The 21,587-nt window shown below is 33.9% G+C and overlaps 1 protein-coding gene across 1 annotated transcript in view; it reads right to left on the bottom strand.

Annotated features, from left to right (window-relative positions):
• Positions 1-21,587, bottom strand: part of CFAP47 (cilia and flagella associated protein 47) — a 347,392-nt gene that overhangs the window by 115,945 nt on the left and 209,860 nt on the right. The window contains exon 51 of the mRNA XM_074816879.1: positions 5,965-6,062. Within this exon, the coding sequence (XP_074672980.1) occupies positions 5,965-6,062 (98 nt within the window). The remainder of the gene's footprint in view (positions 1-5,964; positions 6,063-21,587) is intronic.

Genomic DNA, 21,587 nt, shown 5'->3' with positions numbered 1-21,587 from the left:
CAAAAACCATGGTCAGTAAACACTTCAAATTCAAAGTTAAAGGAGGTTATGGATACTAAACGTATACATAAATTTAAGGATAGACCTGGCAGTTGAGCAAAAAACCTGAACAGAAAACCCTTAAAATCAGAGAATGTATCATACTATACGTACATACCCTTGCATTTTCCCTTGACATTTCCAACAACCCCTGGAGACAAGTCCAGGGTTCATACCATAGGTTCAGACCTTGGTCTGAAGTGCTCTGTTGAACTCTTTATAGGCTGTGCCTAGACAGTCCAGCGAGTTCAGAGTTTCAGAGATCCCAGTGAATTTCAGACATCCCAGCAAAAATTTTAGAGGAAGGACAACTGAACACTTACCCTTTTATGGGCTAAAAGACAAATAATAAGGCTGTGACTATTCAGCGTTATTCAGAAATTATATGAGGGTCTGAACTTAGAACACTACTTGTCAGCTATTTGACAGACTTCCAAGTGATGTATCTGCCTCGCCAGAAAGTAAAAGTGTGATTTATATGTGTCTAGTCTGTTTCATAATATCCCCATTCATTTTAAACCGATTTCAAATGTAATCTGAAATCATGTACCAAACTGTCTAGGTTGGAAGACAAAAAAGAAAAAAAAAAAAATCCCCAATCTTCCTCCCCACAAAAAAACCTGGGGAGAAAAATGAGAAATAAACTTATCTTAAAGAAGATCAACTGAAAACTGAAGAAACAGACAGTAAGCCCTTGCTTAGAAATACAGGCATGTGGAATTACCATGATGAAACTTAATACTTGATTCTGCTATTTGCAAAATAGTGGCACCATGAATTTATCAAACACAGGCAATACCTTGAATACTGATGATCTAGGAGAAAAGCTGAGAAGTGGAAGTGGTTCACTGTCCCAGAAAGTCTGAATGTAACAACGTAAAACAGTATTAGCACTATTAAGGGCAAAATTTGAGGCAATTTCTTCTTTTTTACTATCATTTTCTTGGTAGAAAAAATGGACACACATATAAAAGAAAAAGAGATTAAAATATTTTTATTATTCAAACACTGTATTGACCCTTAAAGCATTGTATCATAGCACGCTATCTGCAGATGGCATTCTAGTGGCCACATAGGAAACAAAAAAATTAAACCTAATTCAATTTAGAGACAGACATGTTTCAAATTAGAGGAATTACTGGGTTTCTATGTTAAAAAAAATAGGGAAAAAAAATAACTTTTAAAATTAAAAAGCCACTTCCTTCAGTTTATGGGTCAAATTCTGAGTCTTTACTCAAATGTTTATTCATCCATTTCCCAGAAACCCAGGACTACAATAGGATTTGAATCTAAACTTCTGGTTAGACTAAAGTTCTCATTTTAATGGTGCTATATCTGGGACAGGATGGAAGCCTTACTAAACTTACTATTTACAGATGGATGAACTAGTCTAAAAGTTAACTTCTGATCCTAATTTACAGCGATTCTGCTGCCAGCAAGCATGGAAAACAGATGAAAAGTTGAATTATAAGGAATCATACTCTTATTTATTGGAGTTACCATTCTACTACTCTATTTCTAAATGCATTTAGTAGATATTCTACTTGATCCAGAAAATTTATCCCTAGCACGGCTCATTTCCTTTGTATATTTTAATATAACATATATACTTATGTGTGTATATGTATATAATATATATAAAGTTGAGAAAGGCCCAAAAATAGTATAATTCTCCATATTCATATTTTCCCTATTTTTGTAGCTGTTATTGGAGGGAGGAAAACAAAAGTAGGTTTCTCTTGAAGAGGTGGTAAATTTCTGGCTACTGAAGAAATGACATTTTCATCCAGACAGAGAACCCCTTTCAAGCATTCTATTCAAACAAGGATATTTCTTTTACTGATATACATTGCCTAAAGTAATTGAAATTATATTAGAGCTTAAAAATAATGGCTTTTTCAATATGGCACACTTATTCAGTATTTTTATTTCCATTAAATAGTCTAATCATATTCTGGTTTATTAGCAAATCAGAAGCTTAAATGCTTTCAGCCATAACAAGCCAAAAGAGTTTTAACAAAACTTGAGCAGCATAAAACTGGGTTTCATCCATTTATTTATTCAACCTCACTTTGAATTTTAGCTTGAGAGAAGGAACACATCCAAAAGTGATATGTAGTGAGATCGGTCTCATCAATGTAAAAATGCAAATTTATTATATTTTATTAAAAATATGAGTTAAACCAAATTATTTCTAAGTGGTTCAGATAACTTTTCATACCTTCAGATACCTTTTGAGACTGAAATTTTGCACCTTAAGGATGGTAAACCACTGAATTAACAGTGCAAAACAAAGATAAATGTAACTGGAAAATCCTGTGCTGTTCCAAGTCAAGATCAATAATCTAGTCAGAATTATGTATTATAAGAAAGACAGATGAAAACACATGCAAAACTACTTAGCACAGAAAATCCTGAACAAATTAAAAGAGGATGGTGACACAATGCTTTATTAAAGTCATATCAGTTTAGGGGCAGGCAGTACAGACAGAACTGTGGTACTTCCTTGTAGCTGATTTTGTGCACTGAAAGCAGAAGAGAGAAAACTCTTCTGTCTCCAAGACCTGAGCTACAGTCAGTTGCATATGGCTGCCAGGTAGACCTACTTGTTTCTTCAAAATTCTCTGCACTCTTTGACAGAAGATTTCTTTCACAACATCAGCTGATGGCCACTGCCTGAGGCCATACATAAGGGTCAGAATATCTACAGAGTTACAAACTCTGTTTGAACCCTGTCATATGCATCTTGTCACCTTTTTTCATATGGTATCATCCTGTCACAGGCATTACATTTATTGAAGTACAAAAGGCTGAGTTAGCCTAAAGCATTTCCAAATCGCAAACAAGAAACCGGAATCTGCAAGTAAATATATTCACTGAAGTCTTGTTAATGTCTGTAGCACTCGTGATGCCCAGGTGACATATGTCAGGATGATCACATACTGTTCCTTGGATGCCCACCAGACCTCCCCTCCCTGGAGACTCCCTTGCTGTCTGTAGGCTGGTAGTCACTGTGGCCACATGTCTACCATTAAGAAAAGCAAGACATTAATATACACCTTGCTCATTTCAAAACTCTGTCCTGCCCACTTTACCTCTGCTGTAGCCAGTTTCTGATGTTTCAGAAATCTGATCAGTTGTGTAAGACAGGAAAAGTACTTTTGACACACTGAGGATAAATTTACATTGCATTTTACTATGAGATAGAGCTATAACTACTGTTCAAAAGCATGGTTATTAGTATTTTAAATTTAATGTTGCCAATCCTTTTCTTTCTAAGAGCCAGAAAGGAAGAAGACAGACTGAGCTCTCAAAGAGATCAATGCATTCATTGAATCTGACTCACTGATGTAGCAGATGTACCAGGTGTCTATGCTTTTTAAAAATTTATCAGCTATTGAAGCAATTTCAAGTCCTCAGCTTTACAAGACTTTGTCTACTGTTTTCACCAGTAAGATCTTCCAATGTTTTATTTCTCATTACTAGGACATTCCAAGTATTAAGTATTTCTCAGATTTGCATTTTTGGCCGCTAGCTCTTGATGCATGTTGGTCAGCAAAACTGAGACACCATGACTATCTTTTCAATATTCTTTAGTGAATGATCATATTCTTTCTCCATCTTTTCCTTGGCAAACTAAACTGATAGAGATACTTAAGCATTCATATGACAAGGTGTCCTGGTTTAGCCAGGATAGGGTTAAGTTTCCCCAGCAGTGGGCGGAAGCTCTAGCCGGGTTATTCTATACCATGCTGACGTCATGTCCGGGGCGCCCAAGCGCGGGAGAATCGGTGAACGCATGTTATTGTGTGCTCGCTCTCCTCACTGCTGTATCAGTATATTTCTTGCTCTGTTCATTGTTATTACTGTTATTGTTATTGTTTGTTGTGTTGCTGTTGCACTGTTGTATTAAACCTCTCCTTATCTCAGCCCCGGGGCTTTGTATTTCACTCCCTTTGTGGGGGAGGGGCAGCGGCCGCGTGGTCTCGGACCCCAGCAGGGCCTAAACCACCACACAAGGCCTACTTTTCCAGTCCCCCCATGCTTTTAGTGGATTTCTTTGACTTTCTTCCAGTATTTCTATACAATTCTTAACCTCTGAGAACCAGATCTGTGAACAACATTCTAATAGCAGTACCACCAGCATTATTTGCTTTCTGCTTGCATTTGACCATTCTCTAGCAATAAAGGACTGTATTAGTTCTTTTTACCAGTGTCACACTGACAGTCTGTAGTAAGACATTAGGATAATCCTAGTCACTTACATTTGAGACAGAAATCACTCCCATTCCAAAATTAACTGCCTGGCATGTAACTAGTCAATTCAGTAATAGCAATTCTGTAATAGTAACCACACGTATTATTTGTTAGTCAAAAAATCTTTTTGTCATCTTCAAAATTCATCAATAAAAATGTTTTTTATGACATTTTCCATAGAGATTTTAAGAAGAAATATAGCTACATCTTTACTTCCTTCGTCTTCCTAAAAAGGAATTATCCCCATTCAGGTCCAGAATGTCAATGCCCCATACATTGTAAAAGTATGTTGGATTTTACTGTAAGTGGTTTTGCAAGTTTTCATTACTGAATTAGATTAAAAATTATAGGCAGAGTTAAAATGCACCTTGATTTATTATACACTAGGACTCAATAATATACTTTAAATCTAGCTTTTCCTTTTACCATTTTAACAGTATTTTCAGATCAGAAAATGATACAAGACAATGCATGATCCTGTAAGAGAAAAACCTACACTATTCCTTTCAAGGTCTTAAATCAAAAATTCTTTTAGTCTAGCTTTTTTTTTCTTACTAGCACCAGACATCTCCCTACCACCATGCCTACCCAACACCAAGATTTGAAAACATCGTTATCTGTTTCTCAGCCCTACAGAAGGTCACAATCAGGATGCTACACTTCAAGGAAAGAAGAGCAATCCAGAAGGGACATATGAATAATGATATTTCAAATATTACGGGTTTGGATTTTTTCCCCCACACAAACACATGTTGACATGTAAAATCAACTGAGGAGACTCTTCTCCCTTCCCAGCATCTGTTACTGGAAGAGGTAGTCCCCTAGTAGTTGTATATTTTTAGTCACAAAACTATTCCTGCAGCAAAGTACTGTACCAGCCATTTCTATTCACAGAACCTGTCACCAGCATCCATTATTAAAGTCAGTATTTCTTAGCTGCTTACAATTCATGCAGAAAGCAGGACATCTAGATGATAAAGCAAATATCCACTTACAGAAGATAAGAAAAATATTAGCTCTGAAAATAAACCCTTTACAAAGTATAATTCAAAGATAAATACAATTACAAATCTTTGGAGAATAAAACCAATATCAATTAAGCAAACATACTAAACAATTATTTTACCTTTACATACTTAAGTGATTTAAAACATACAATTTATTTAATATGATGTAATCATTCTTCTAAAATGGCTAACATAATTTAATTAATTTTTCAGAGTGAAAGTATATTTTATCTAGTAATGCAAATATGATTAAATACTTTACAATGATTAATGAAATCTTAATGGCAATAATAATTCGGCATGCATAAGGAAGGAGGGTACCAAAGGAGACTTATTCTGTTGTGGATTGTAGAGAAACTGCTTGAAGTTTTTATAGAATTTAAACTTATCTGAGATCTAAAGTTAGAAGCAGATGTCAGCAGAATAAAAATGTAATTATTCAAATAGGATAAAGAAGCCTTTTTTTTCAAGCATTCATTTTAGTTCATATGACTGAGCTTAAATGAGGTCTTAGTAAGTATTGAGTTTTATTATTTAAACAGTGATTGTGTGTGGTCACTTAATAAAATCGATTCATCCTCTGTGATAGCAGCCAAACAATAAAAATTATTTTTTTCTTCTAATGCAGTAGAACAAAATTAAACATTTAGAGTAATCTTACCAGAGCTCTGCATTTCACATCTATCTTTCTTTCCGGGGCTGCAGGCATGCTGTTAATCTTTAAGGAGAACCACACTTTGCAATTTGAAGAACTTCCTCCTATGTTAAAAAGAAAAAAATGCCTTACAAATCATCTCATGAGGTGATCAACCCTAGCAACATTTAAATCACTGAGAAATTTTGACTTTTAACAGAAATGCCAGTCATTGTTCATATTGAGACAAAGCAAGCCATGAACTGATTTAATTGCTGTCACCCAACTGCATTATCTAATCACTTCTTGCCTGGATACAAAATAGTAACAAAATCAATATACGCACAAATTGAATGGAAATAGCACTTTGGCAAATTTGTTTTCTAGACTATCATATTGTTTCAGAATTTTAAATATTATTGATTCATAACTGTTTTTCTTCAACAAAGACAATGCTAAAAATTATTCTGAATTATTTTTTTATCAAAAGCTCATCCACCATAGATTCAAAACTACAAGTTATTCATTAAACAGATCAGACTTTTCCGTTACACAGAATCCACACTCAAATACATTTTTGAACATACATTGATTTATACTGCAATGCATTTTTCATTAGGTTTTAAGACAAGATGTTCTGAGTTATTGTGATAACAAACAAGCTAGCATTAAAGAGACCAAAAATGCTCAAAGATGATAAATACATCCATCAAAACGTTTGCACCTCAGTATTGTCCTATTAGATCAGATTCATTATCTATCTTATCTCAAGCTCTGTTATTAATGACTAGTGAAAGTTTGGTGAGAAAATACATTCAATAAACTTTTGTAAACCCCTGTTTAATTACACCATAAACTGGTGACAAATCTAGAAGATTTGATTCCCTTCAGTATTTTGTATCAACTTGTCTGAAAAGGAGAGATTGGGAATTCTAATGATATGTACAAAAGCTGAAATGCATCGAGACTCATTTGAATTTAGTAGATCATTTATGAAGACACAGAAGACTATTTATCACACACATATTTATGCTTGTGAAATTATAAGGATAGATTTGAAATTCTGCTGATAATTATGAAAACCTTAAATAATTGGAATTTGCATGAATGTTAGAATTAAGGCCAGGAACAGGGAAGTGTTTATTATTGGTAACCACAGGGAGCATAGGCAAGCAGATTTTGAACTGGAGGCAGTCCATATCAGACTGACAGTATTTTTATAATTTTATATTATATTGAGCAAAATTAAATCAAAGTTAGTTCACCTAATATTACCTTTGGTACATCACAGAATTTAATTCTGTTCAGTTACGTAGAATTGATGTGCAACTTCAGTCAAGCAATCTGTGTTTTGCTAAAGCATATCTTCCAGATAGACTTTGAGTCTTGATTTGAAGATATCCACTAGCAGTCTGTTCTGGTGGCTAATTACTGGCATTTGAAGACATTTAAATGAGAATTTAATTTCTGATTTCCATTAGATTTCCTTCAATGTCTGGCCAAAAGATCTTGCAATTACTTCCTCTGATAGATTTAAGAGATCTAGCATTAAGTATCTACCATTTCCATTTAGAACATAGTCATTAATGTTAAGAAAACTAGATCTTCAATCTTGTTCTCATAGGCGAAAGAGATTGAATTCTCATCATAAGGCCTGATCTCCACAACACAAATATTTAATGTGATAATTTTTTTGCAAGTATAAACGGTTGTTCAGCACCTTTTAAAAATGCATACACAAGAACTTCTGTATTCCTGTTTGTCAGTATATTGTATGGGATGAAAATAACCTTAATCCTCCTACTCACACTTTCCTGAATTATACACTAGAGAGCTACATCAGCAGTTATGTTTTACCACAGCATTATTCTTGGGAGCTCCTACTGTTTTTCTTTTCTGCTGTGACCCCAGCTCTTCTCAGAGACATCGCTTTCCTTCTCGCAGCTCCTCATTCTGCATATATGACTTTATTTCTAAACCTTATTTCCAATAAAACTGTGTCTGACTGGCTTTAATGATATTACTTTCTTTAAATCTTCACTGCATACATCCGGTATTAACTTCCCTATTCTTTTGTTCAGGCTAATTTAATATGCATGCAATTTGCTGGTTTTTAATACCAGCAGAATATTAAGTCTTCCAGTCTCTGGAATAGCCTCAGTATCTTAAGATCTATACAAATTAACATCATTGAGATAAAGACATCTTCTGAATGTCCACTAAAGGATTCTGGCATGCGCATGACCCTGAGTTTAATCAATTAAAAAAAGTGAAAAAAATAATATACACAACAGAGATGACTTCTGCAAGAATGGAGAATCCCCTTACACCAAAACAGAATACATCACTCGGAACCTGAAATAAAAGTTCTCAATTGAAGACCAAAAGAAAATCAAAGGGTGCCCACAGTTTGGGACATCACATCCTTCAAGAATGCAGTCAAACTGCAGGAAAGGGTACAACAGAAGCCTATAAAATTCAGGTAGGAAACAGCAAAGGAAAATGTCAACAGTAAAGTTCCACTTACACAGGATATATGATTAAACAGCAGGACAAAGGGATTTACTGAAGTAAAGCAACATATGTATGAAAGAATGTTCTGTATAATTAAGGAAAATAGAAAAGAACATAAACTGTTATGTAAACAGAAAATTAACAAGGCTGCCCCCTGTCCCCAAACATCCAAGAACACCCATACAGAAAAAAATCCTTGAGTGACAACTCGCTAAAAACTTCAAAAAGCAGTGGTAAAATCTTTTCAAACACATCTGAAGCTGGTAGCCTGCTGAACACAGAAGGGCTGACAGATGATCAGGGTGGAAAAGAAATGCCCAAGTAAAATCAGGCTGAAGCAGAAAAACTAAATTAATTCTTTGTAGTGGTGTTTGCTATAGTGGAATTCAGGGGCTTTCTACACCCATCCCTAGAGCTTGTTTTGAGGGAAATGGTCAGAGGAACTCTTCCCAATTAAGGTTTTAGCAGGAAGGGTTTTGGAACAAACTGATAAAGAGGAAAGTAGCAAATCACCTAGGCAAGAGAGTCTCTGCCCAACAATTCAAAAGGAACTCATGTATGAAAGTGTGGTGGTGGTAACTGGCATGTGACCTGTTGCTTAAGTCAGCTTCAGGTAGAAAGAAATGAAAAGGCAAAGAATGTGCTACCAATTTTTAGACAGGTCTCTGAGGTAAACTGAGAAGTTACAGATGTGAGTTTGTTCATATATTCCAAAGAAAAGTACTAAGAATCACAAAAAGGGAGAGAAGCCACAACATACAAAACTATTTAAATCCTTTGACAAAGACAGCAGCTGTGTGAATAAGGGCAATGTGGTTCACACAGTAACCTGGTTTTCCAAAAATCTATTTCTAAAATCCCTTTCCAAAGTCTTCTAAGGAAACTAAACTGCAAAAGAGGAAATGTTAGAAGATGGGATTAAAATACAGAAACCAAAGAACAGGAAGAAATGGCTTGTTCTCACCATGAAGAGAGATAAAGAATGAAGTGAAAAGGCTTGCTTTTGGTATGAAAAGTCCTTTTCTCCCTAGGACAGATATTTTATGTATCATATTCTGTCTCTAACAAACTGATCAACTAGAAGCATATAAGAATGCATCTACTTAAATATTTAATCTCCACTATTTTCTCTCTCAATCTCCCTTGGTCAGTAGGCTTTTGCCCTTGTTAGGGTCAAGCATCTTTCATTAATGGTTAGGGCAAATCAGCATCTTCTATATGTTAGCTACTGCATATTCAATCAGCATCACTATAAAAGAGCTTACTTTTTTTTTTTTTTTTTTGAACTCTCCCTGATTATTTTGTAAATAGTTTTTATATGGAAGCATTGGAAACATAGAAAGCTGTGTACTTTTTATCACACGTAGTTACCTTGAATTTGGGGGGGATGACACAAAACCAAAACCCAGACATATTCTTGTATCTATTCCTTAATAACAAGTCAATTTCTTCAACTATTTAGCTACAGTAATTACATCTGTGAATAGGAAGTTCTGTATTTGAAACACAGGACTACTAAATTACAATTTAGATGAAAATTAAGCCTTCAAGAAAGTTTTCAGTTCAAGATTTTCATAGGTGTTCTCCACATCTCATTCCAGTTATATATATGATATACCAAAATCACCAGTTTTTCTTCCAGAGAGTTGAACAACCTTTTGTAATCCAGTCTGGTGTCTTCTCTTTAGTGATGCAAATAAGCTGTTCCTCCTGTGTGTGATCCTTTCACTTCATTGTGCAATTTTTAAAATGTTATAAAATTCTGTTTAACAAATCAGATTAACAAATTAAACAAAACAAAGCCATACACTTTTATCTTATACTTCGTATCATGTCCTGAAGAGTTATCAGTTGCAAAATATCCTTCCTTATACTCACAAGATGCTTTCCTCTGCTCACTTGGATGAGAATACATTACTACTGTATCAGCCACAAACTGAAATTTCTGTTCTCTCTGTCCTCTTTCCTTGTCCTTTCCTTAAAATTACTTTTCATCCTGTGTCTGCTACACCAGCTGTAAAATGTGCTGTCAAGCATCAGCGGTTATATATTGCCTTAAAAATAGAAAAGATTCTTCTCTCTTGATTGGGACATAACTGCCTATCATTCAGCTGGATTATACATCACAGATAATGAAGGAAGATTTGGCTTGTTCTCCTGAAAACTTGTAGGCTTCTAGGGTCTTTTGGCTGTGAGGTGGATGTGAACACAATGGGGAAATTGGAATTGTACTGCTAAATAAAATTAATTTATTTGGCATACTTTATCCTAATTTTACAGACTTCTCATATTGGCATCAAAACTATGCTTATGTAAACAAAAAGCTGAATTAAAGTGGTATTTTCTAATTCAATGTGCATTCTTTCCACAGCATTTTTACTTAATATTTGCAAAGCTAATATAGCAATAAAAAGAAATAAATTAGATTCAATTCCAGCTTTAAAAAAAGATCAACAGCACTCTCAGATGTGTCTTTAAGGGTATATATTTTATCAATAACAGAAAAAAGAATAACACAATTGATTTCTTGGTTCTACAAAAAATTTTCCACGCTGGTAGTTATCTAAATTCTCTTTGAGCGGGTACCCTTAATGCTGTTCTTACAGTATATGATTGTACTTTACAGCATGTAAAATGTAAATTAAAAAAGGCATTTTGTCTAGTTTCCTAAAATATGTAAATATATAATAGTTTTCAAGATGCAAAGATCTCACCACTGCTAGCACAGGATAAATCAAAATTTAGACTTCGTTCTGCTCACATGCAAACAGAACATCCATGAAACTAACCCCCTGTAGAGTCACCTCTGAAAGACAAGAGCTGTTCATGAAAAATTATCAGTTAATAAGTACATGTCATATTTATTTAGTTTTTCCTTTTTGATTTAGAATAAGTAATTTTTCTATAAATTATTTGGAACAGACTAGCTATTAAGCACATGTGATGATTTATGTTCCTTATTTTTCACATTTGACTGGCTTTATCAATCTAAGAATTACACTAAAAAGACCTAACATTTCTTCTGTGTGCTTTTCCTGACAATTTAAGTTTCTCTACCACATTAAATTCACAGATTTTTTTTCTGTAATTTTTTTTTACAGAATTTTAAAGTATTACTTCAGACTCACCATAAAGCTCAAAGTTTATTCCAGATAAACTAACAAAAATAGTTACAATAAAAATTTATGTACAAGACATATAAACCTTTTATGATAAGGTTTTGTGTACTTCTTTTAAGAGTGTCTCTGGATCAATTTAATTGTTTCATATGTCTCCAGTAAAAATTGCAATTTTTCTGTATAAGTAGACCCATCACTCCACTGAAAACTATTTATAAATTAAATCCTATTTTAATTGGCTCTAGATATCTCTGTCCATGTTTAGTTTTAAAGTGTAGAAAATCTGTACCTAATTTTTGGGGAAAGCTGTAAAACATTAAGAAAATGTTGTAATCCTGTTATGTTAGAAGCTTAAAATGATGCAAAAAGGCAGACACTAATATTCATTTTTACTATGGGAGGAATAGTTTATCCTTGGAAAGGCTATGCTTCCACACTTTCTTCTTCCAAGGAAGTTATTAATTTAGGGTTGTCACCTTTAGGCTTGACCTCATGAGTTTTTTCACCTAAGGGTTATACTTTTTCAATAAATGTAATCAATATGTATAGCTTTCAAAAATGCTTTTGCATTACATGGCAAGATAAACTTTGCTCTCAGCTGCCATTTTATGCACATGAACATATTTAAGTAACCCTAACATTTCAATGAATATTCATTTAATGTATCCCTTACAACATTGCTTGAAAAAATATTTTAATATTCCTCAGATATTAATCTTGTTCTTAAAGGATATAATGTTATAATTCGCTTAGAGCAATTTTCATAAATTTAGAGTGTACCTTACATTTTGTATCAAATCTAAGTCATAGAGAGGGACAGTACGAAAGTGACATTGAAGTTGGAAGATTGCGTTAGTTTATACACCTAAACTGAAGCTGATGTATGGAAGTGGTGCACTTCAAAATGTTGCAATTTAAAATGAAACCATGATGTTTTCGTGTGTGAAAATGTACTCAATATTGAATTAATTCAAATTTTTCAAGTTAATGTAATGCATATAGACAGGATTGGTGAAGAAGGGCATTATATGGGAGGGAAATCTGCAAGCTAGAGTAGGGTTCCTTTTCTTTAGGACTTATCCTAAACTAGGGAATGACTGTATCTCCAAAGACTTCTGTCACTTGGGAAAATTTGAAACAAAAATGAGAACAATTTTCTAAAATGTAAAATCAAAACCACATTTTGACCCTTGGAATTAGCTGTGATCACCAGGAAACAAAGCTCTGAAAAAGTGTCTGATCTCTTATAAGACAGAATCCCATGAACCTCTTTTTTTTTTTCTTCTGCCTTCAAAGCCATCTTTTCAAATGAAGAACGCCATCTTACAGTGGAAATTCAGACATCACTATTCCCTGAATGATATTCGTTTTCCCTCAACTTTCTCCAAAACTGTAAGGAGAAGAGAGAATTTTAACACCACAGACAGCTTATTTCAAAGAAATGGATGATTAATACTGTTGACATCTTCCATTTCTGAAGCTCAGTCTTCCATGCTATTAATATCACCACAGTATGGTGGTGTCGTAACACCATTTCTCAGTTAGGCACCTTTACTCCATAAAGACACTTTCTCACCTCCTTCTCCCAGGTAACAGCTTTGATCATCCTGCAGATCTGCTATGTCTACGTGATATGGAAAAAAAAGGAAATAACCCTTTAACTCAAAATATTCTTGATGCCCTTCATACACTCTCGATACCTTAATATGATGATGTCACAGCTCTCCCTTCTCCTTTGCAGTTACGGGTGATAAAACGTAAATACGGCAAATACGGTTATTCCCCTTCTACAGGGGCTTTTTTCAGTCTCTATTTGTATTGTGTTCTGCACTTATCCAGGGCACGTACCTTTCATGAAATTTAGTCTAGCCTGCTATCAACTATCTATGAGCGACACACAGACCTATCTGCTAGTACACACTGGGGCAGAACTCAGGATCTGATCTGGTTCACATATTAAACTCTTTTTCTGAGGAAATTGTAGCATGGGGAGCAAACTCAGAGCATATATCAGTATGCCATACAGATACCAAGCACTTGTGACACTAATAAATATAGATGTAGCCAAGAGATCAAAAAGACAATAACACAGGCAGTATATATGGCATTAGACTCCATCTCCCCTCACCTTTTTAAGCTCTGCAGCAGCATGACATATGCGAACACAAAGTATGTAAAAATAAAGAAAATTCCAAATGCTGAACAGAAATTCAGCACATTTTGGCAACACAAGAGTCAAAAACTCACTGGATGTTGGGACAGGGAGAATATTCTAACTATTACCTCCAACTACAGTCAATAGTTGGAAGAATGAATTTTGGAGGAATAAATTCAAAGGACTGTCACAAACCTTACCAAAGTAGATCCACAATGTCAATTACATTTCTTGACGCTGCTTCCTTTAGTAAGAGTATGTAGCCACACACTGAAAAGACCCACATACTTGCATCATAAGCCACTGAATACTCACTGAAGGGGTGGGATGAAATGGACACTTAGGAGATTAAACAATCTACTACATAAGGAATTTGTCATGAATGAGCCATTGAAAATAAACAGAGCACCTTTGGGGACCACTGGTAGGTTTCAAGTAGGATGGGAGTGGCCTGCACCTCAGACACATTTGTTACACATGGCTTTCTCAAAACTCTGCCCCCATAGCATTATTTCATGTTTTATTGCCTGGCTCTATTATTCTTAGTCTAGAAGATTAACATGTCTCAATTCGTTAACTAAAAAACAGACCATCATCACAAGCAGAATCTTTGTGGTAATTTATGGGAAGATGATACTTTTTCAGTTGCTATATAATAGTTTTAGAAGTCTGTAAAGCAAGCAAGAGGAACTGGAACTTTTCACTGATTAGAATAAATTTTATGTAATTGGAGATTATATAGTGAAGTGATTGCTTAGAATTCTAACACACTTTTAAAATACTGTTTAACTTTTAATATGAAGATAAATTATATTTGCTTTAAGAATGTTATTTGATTAATATAATTACCTTAGTTCAAAGACCTGGCAAAGAAAGAAGCTGAGGCTAAGCAGAAGAGGTACTTAGGATAATCTAGTCTAAGAGTAGAATAAGCACATAATTCCAAAGAGGGAGAGAGATAAGAACAACTCAAGAAGAAGTCAAAAAAACCCACAAAGTAACTAATGGTTATGCAATGATGAAAAGACTTATGAAAACACAGAAAAACTAGTATAATTGGTATGAATTTGAAGTTCAGAAAACAACTATTGATAAATAACTTTTTTTTTCATCAGAAATATTTTTAAGGAAAGACAGTGATTACAATCTTCACATGCCCCACAAATTGCTACTAAAACTGATGTCCCTGTCCCTGATATTAAGAGCAAACAATGGTGGGCTTTAGGACATGTGAAAAGTACCACGAAAACTTTATGATGGTTAAGGGTTGAGGATAACTAGGACAGGTTACCTAGGTCATGCAGTCTTCATTAGTAAATAGCTTTAAAAAACATCCTAGAGGAATGGTTGTCAAAATCAACATAGGAACAAGTTATATCTACCAGATCATACCCAACTAACATGCTCTCATGTTCCACCAAATGCCTCAACACACCCTCGTTCACAATCATAATCTCTAGCTCACATGAAACTACAATTCTTGGCACTCTGTTAACAAACACAGAGCTAGGACTGCAGTCCTGAACAGATGCAACCATGATCACACTCACGTCAGTCAGTTTCCTAACACAATGAACACAAACAAGTTATGTACTAACCTTTCCTGCTCCCACTTACTTCATATTTTTAAAATTACTGAGGTTCTTAAGAGGTTATTCCAAAAGTCTATTGATTTTTCTCCATTTGCCAAATCTGGCTTTATGTCTATTGAGATTTTTTTTTTTTATTTTTTTTTGTTTTAAATCTTTGTCTACCTATGTCTCAGTTAGTCTCTGGGTATTGACCTATAAGGTCTCAGATAACAAACAGAAAGATTACTGCTCATTCCTATTATGCTGGTGTATAAAGCTGCTAAGTGTGATCATGGAAAAAGGGGTCCTTAAATTTCCCTGTGGGCTCTCTGGAGGGTTAGGAAAATCATCAGTAATATTTAAGGATGCATACAAAACCAATATAAACTATGTAATGAGGAATGACGTGGGAAAGAGAACAGAAAGGAAAGATGTCTTATGTCAGTGTAGTAGAAAAGCCACCAATACTAATTGCTTGAAGAAGTTCCAGAAAAGGATGGAGTAAAATAACCTAGGTTGTTTTTTTGGTTTTTTTCTGCATCTTGGCAGAAATAGTATTCACTGCCCAGGTTTAGCATAGCACTGCTCATTTTAAGAGGGTATAAACTGTGACTTATGCTAGGAAATCACTTGCCAGGTGAACAGCTTGGGTAAGCTGTGTGACACAGACATTTTAACATGTCTGAAGAGTAAAAGCCATCTCAGTAGTCATGTACACAGTCACAGTTGATATACTCTTGGCAAAGTAGGATAAGTTGTACTCAGATGATTTCCAGTCATGAAGTTCCACAGAAATATTAAGATGTTTTCCTGTTCCACATCAGGATGAATATAAAACATATAAAATACAGACATTTATACATAAATAATTATATTGTTCCAAAGAGAGAAAACCTAATTCATCATAGTTTTTCAGGTTTTTTTTTCTTTTTTTATAAATAGGTGATATTGTTATACTACGTAAAATACCTTCATAAATTAAACTTTTTGGCTACTAAGAGCTCTTTGGCATATAATATTTAATATCAACAAACTGTAGCCAGAGAAATTCAAATATGAAATTCTTATGATTTTAGAACTGGTAAAAATATTCATAGTACTGAAACAACATACCAATATATAATTCATGCCCTTTTGAACTTTTATTTCAGTCAAACACAAGTTATTGAATGAAATATAAAACTATGTTAGTGAAACATAATGTCCTGTGACAGGCAGAAGATCAAACTAGCAGTCAAAGAAAAAGGCAGCAGAAAAGCAGCATGTATTCTTAAATTTCAGAAGTCTGCTCACAAATATGGCATATATATTGTAAAAATCTTTTGGTTTTAAGTCTTAGCAGCTAAGGCCTGTTAGAATGGCTTTAACAATCCTTCAGGTGTTGTGCTCTCTAGGCGTAATTTATTATGAAATTCCAAGTTATATTCTATTACTGTTAACACAAGAAATTTAAAATAAGCTTACTGAAGACAAAGCCCAGTTTTATACTAGTGTTGTGTCACACAATCAACTAACTGCTCTTATGACTTGCTGCACATGCAAGGTATTTAAAAGCTATGCTCTATTAAGGAGCACAGGTCTTTCATTTGAGAGGCAAATGCCATTGAATCAACTGAATTCTAGAAATTACCTTGGAATTTAGAAGCTACTGTAAAATCAGTTGTTGCATTTCCCTAAAAGTTCTATATCTCTCAGCTTGGAATTCAGCAGCTTTAAAAAAATATCAAAAAGTACCAAGATATGGCAAGAACCCATATCCTCATTTTTTAATATAGAACTTCATTAATATTCAAAGATTTAACCGCTTCTAGCTACCAGGAAAGTAATTTAACATTTCCTGGAATATACGTGAATTTCTAACTGACCCTTTAACTATGACTTAACTTTGATTTTATTATATGAATCTACATAAGAATTCAGTGAGAAGACAGCTCACTTCCAGACAGGGTTCACTTTTAAATTCTCTACCATACTCTATCAGGCTCACTGTTAAATCTTAAGGCTAAGAATATCTATTTTCTAAATGAAGGTAAGCCAGAATTACAAAAATTATACTCATGCATCCTACAAAGTGATTCCAGATTGCCATTCATTAGAAAATTTTTTATTCTGTATTTACTAATAAAAAATAACTTTTCCATAATACAGGTGGTATGGTAAAAATATGAAATTAGCCAAAAGCATTTTATCAACCCTAATATAGTCTTACTATAATGCTTCATAGAAACACGGCAAGGCAAATGCAAAGGCAGTAAATCTTACAAGTGTCCATTTATTTTCTTTTTCATCATAACCCTTTTACTTTAAAAAGAACCTTTTAATCAAATTCATTGGGATTTGGATCACTTTCCACTTCAAGTTCTGCCACAGAGTAAGAATTTGATCTCATTCTCCTAAGGTGAGGCAAAAAGGCAATACAAAGCAACACCACACACACAAAAAAGGCAACATTATTCTGGGATAAAAACTGTGTATTCCCTGAAGAAGATATTATTAACGAGTATAATTTTCTGGTGTCTTTAACATGTTTCTGCTGAGAACTTAGGTAATTTTAGGAAAACTTTTTTAGTCATTTTAGGAAAACTATGTTTATTTCTCTATACATCCATAAAACACAAAATGAGTTCTAGGAAATAGAATCTTGACCACAATGATGAAGTAGGCAAATTTTCATTAGATTTCAGCAAAACCTATTTTTTGTTGTAGTAGAGTTGTGTGAACAATTTATGTTTTCAATAAAATAAGAAATGAAGTAAAATTCCATTAATTTTCAAGCAGAAGAGCTTTATGCTCATGCACTTCCACACTAAATAAAACCAACCGTTCTTTCATTTCATGGATATTGTCTGCCATATTTATAGATGCTGAACTTTATCATGTTTTTCTTACTAATTTCTCAATATACTGGTTGACAATAAGGTGTAGATAACTGATAAATCCAGAGAGTTTAGTGAAAACAATCCTCTAATTCCTTCTACCCTTCAATAGTAATTAGTATATATATATATCACTTACACTATGAAAGAAGAAGCATTCTTCCTAAATAATACAAGTTTACTTTAATATCTTACCAGGAACACTAATCATGTTTTTATAATTCATTCTAATTGTCAAAACCACAAAAGCCTTCATAAACTCCCCAAAAGCTGAGGAATTACTGTTATTTTACTTACCACACTGCAACTTTTCTATGAGGATTGTTTTTATTAGGGAATATATTTTTAAACATGCACGAAAACTGAGTCTGAAATAACAAGGACATAAGGGACCATGATGCACTGCCAGTTGAAAATGACTGAACAGTAATTTACATATGTACATTTCCCATGTTTCATACATACTACACACATTTTTTTAAAAAATTAAAAGTCAAATCTTGCTAGGTTCTGTGTCCTGCACATTATTTAGTACTGCATATATCCACAATAGTGACACAAAACATTTGTGCTAGATGGGTTTTTTTAGTCATCTCTGTAAAATATCTGTTATGTCAAAAAGATGGTTTACTGCATTTACAGTGTGACTACTATGTGAAGCCTAAGCAAAAAGTATGATTTTTTAAACATGCATTTTACACTTCAAAACAATGTCATACTAATTGCCATATTGTACAGCAAGTAGTACTGATTTGCATGTAATATTATATCACTTCCAAAGAATAATAACAATGTTTATGTGTATTCTAGAAGAGAGACTCTGAATGCAGCCAATGTGTTCACATTTAGAAAGAAAAATTATATCTTCCTTAAAAAAGAAGCAAATACCATTCAGTATTATTCAGTACAAAAAAAAAAAATATATCTCAAAATGGTAAAAGTAATGGTTTTAAAAGTTCATTTTCAAGGATAATTTCCAGTTTCCAGTATAAATGCAAACATTAATTATGACAAATGAACATTAAATCCAAATAAATGAGCTTTGACGTAAAGATTTTAAACACATAAGATACAGGAATCCCTGTGGTACTTGCTGACGTTTTTGCCTGTTCATCTCTTCACCTACCTATAAAAAAGTGAGGATCATTTGAAAGATCCTCGAGATCAGATCTACAATACAGCACTTACAAATCATGCTTTTAATAAACCCCACTGTGACACAGAAAACATTGTAAGGAGTAATAAAGAAAAAATGTTACATGATCTCTCCATAAATTTATTAGTAGGAAATGAGGCAAACCAGTTGAAACAGAAGCATGAGAGTGAGATTTCTCTAGTCTGTGGAAAAATATAGGTCAGAAGTTCAGTGGAACAAAATAAATATATCTTAGTGTAAAACAGAAAAGGAAAAAGCAAGGACCTTTCAGTATAGATAAACAAGCATGTGCTCAGGACTCAAAGTATCTCAAAAAAATCTCGCTGAAAAAAACCCACTGTATTTGTCAAGAGTAAAAATATTTGTGGATATGTAAGGTTACTATAGACAGTCAAAGAAATATTCAGTAAACAGTAATATGAAGTCTGACATACTTCAAGGTAAAGGAGAAGGATGTACCAGTTCGTTGCAAATTAGTTCAAATTTTGGATGTGAACTGAAGTGAGATATTTAATGAACAGGTAATGATACCACAAAGTATGTTCTAAAGTATTTCCTCAGCTCACAGAAAAGTGAAGTGACCACTGGCCATCTTGTTGCATAATCTCTAATACATATATACAAACTACCTAAATATAAAATTTAACACATTTGTTGATGCATGTATCCTATGCAAAGCATTGTATGGTATGAACTCATAATCAGTGGCATATTAGTAAATGTCAATATTGCAATAACACATTTTAATTGGTTTTTTATGCACAAAAAAAGTAAAAACTGGAGAGAATAACACTATGCCAATCCTTTCTGCTAATATTATAAGAGCATTCAAATTATTTTTGCATATTTATACTTCTATGATTTCATTAAGGTATATTAAATGAACAACCACCAGAATTCATATTGTAAATTGACACTTCATAATATTGTTTGCATTTTTATCTCTTCTTATATAGAAAAGGCATGGCTCACAAATTAAAATACATAGAACCTCAAGTTTTTGCAATACCAGCAGCAAATGAGATTCAGGACAAGAGTTAATAAGGGGGAAAGTAAAAGTTTATTAATTTAGCCTACTTGTTTCCATTTTAAAACTCACTGACATTTGCTAATATCTTTGCTAAACTAACTTTCCAATTAAAAATTGTCCAAGCCAGCTGTCTTCCCTGTGTTGCTTTTCTGGAATTTTCTAGCCAAAGGAATCCAGTAACAGCTATTCTAAGAAAATACACAACATCTAGATATTTTGCTGAGAAGCTGTAGCACATAATTAAAAGCAGGGGATGACATTTTTTTGAAGGAGTCACCATACATACAGAAACATGTTTTTTACTCTTTCTGTTAAAATCCACTCAAATTTTGCAAAGTTTATTATCTGTGAAAATTATTTTGTTGTGCATATATATATACACAACAGAGGTTTACCAGTGTTTGATGCTTAAACAATCTAGAAACTCAGTCTGCATCTGATCCTGTCAGTCAATTCCCAGGTCAACCGGATTTGCACATGGCTACAACAGGAGCTTTGAAAACCTGGAAGAGTTATACTTGACAAATGAAATAAAATGCATATTCAAGAACTAGCATAATTTAACAGTGACATACATGGCTTTTTCTATTTGCTAGAAAAAAAGTATTGCTCAATTAGTGAGTCACATTAGCAGCTTTCTTACAAATACTGTTTTGGAGGAAATTAGCACAAATACACCAGTTTTAAAAAATGTGGATAATCAGCCTTTTAAAACCTTTTCTCCATAAGAAATAGCATGTGCAGATTTTCCTTCTTTTAAAAAATCTGGCATCCAAGATTACTTTCACTTAGAACAAGGCAAACAATGTAATCCAACAGCACTACAAAGTGCAGGAGTCTTCCAGAGAGATGATAGAATCATAGAATCACTTAGGTTGGAACAGACCTTTAAGATCATTGAATCCAACCACAAACCTAATACTGCCAAGTCCACCACTAAACCATGTCCCTAAGTCCACATCTACACATCCTTTAAATACCTCCAGGGATGCTGACTCCACCACATCCTTGGGCAGCCTGTTTCAATGCTTGACAATTCTTTTGGTGAAGAAATTTTTCCTAATAGCCAATTTAAAGCTCCCTTGGTGCAACTTGAGGCTGTTTCCTCTTTTCCTATCACTTGGGAGAAGAAACTGACACCCACCTCACTACACCCTCCTTTCAGGTAATTGTAGAGAGCAATAAGGTCTCCCCTCAGCCTCCTTTCCTCGAGGCTAAACAACCCCAGG

This window comes from Strix aluco, chromosome 2, assembly GCF_031877795.1.
Source record: "Strix aluco isolate bStrAlu1 chromosome 2, bStrAlu1.hap1, whole genome shotgun sequence".
In the NCBI taxonomy this organism is placed as follows: Eukaryota; Metazoa; Chordata; class Aves; order Strigiformes; family Strigidae; genus Strix; species Strix aluco.
The sequence above is the reverse complement of the archived record's forward strand: the minus strand, read 5'-3'. Positions and strand labels throughout refer to the sequence as shown.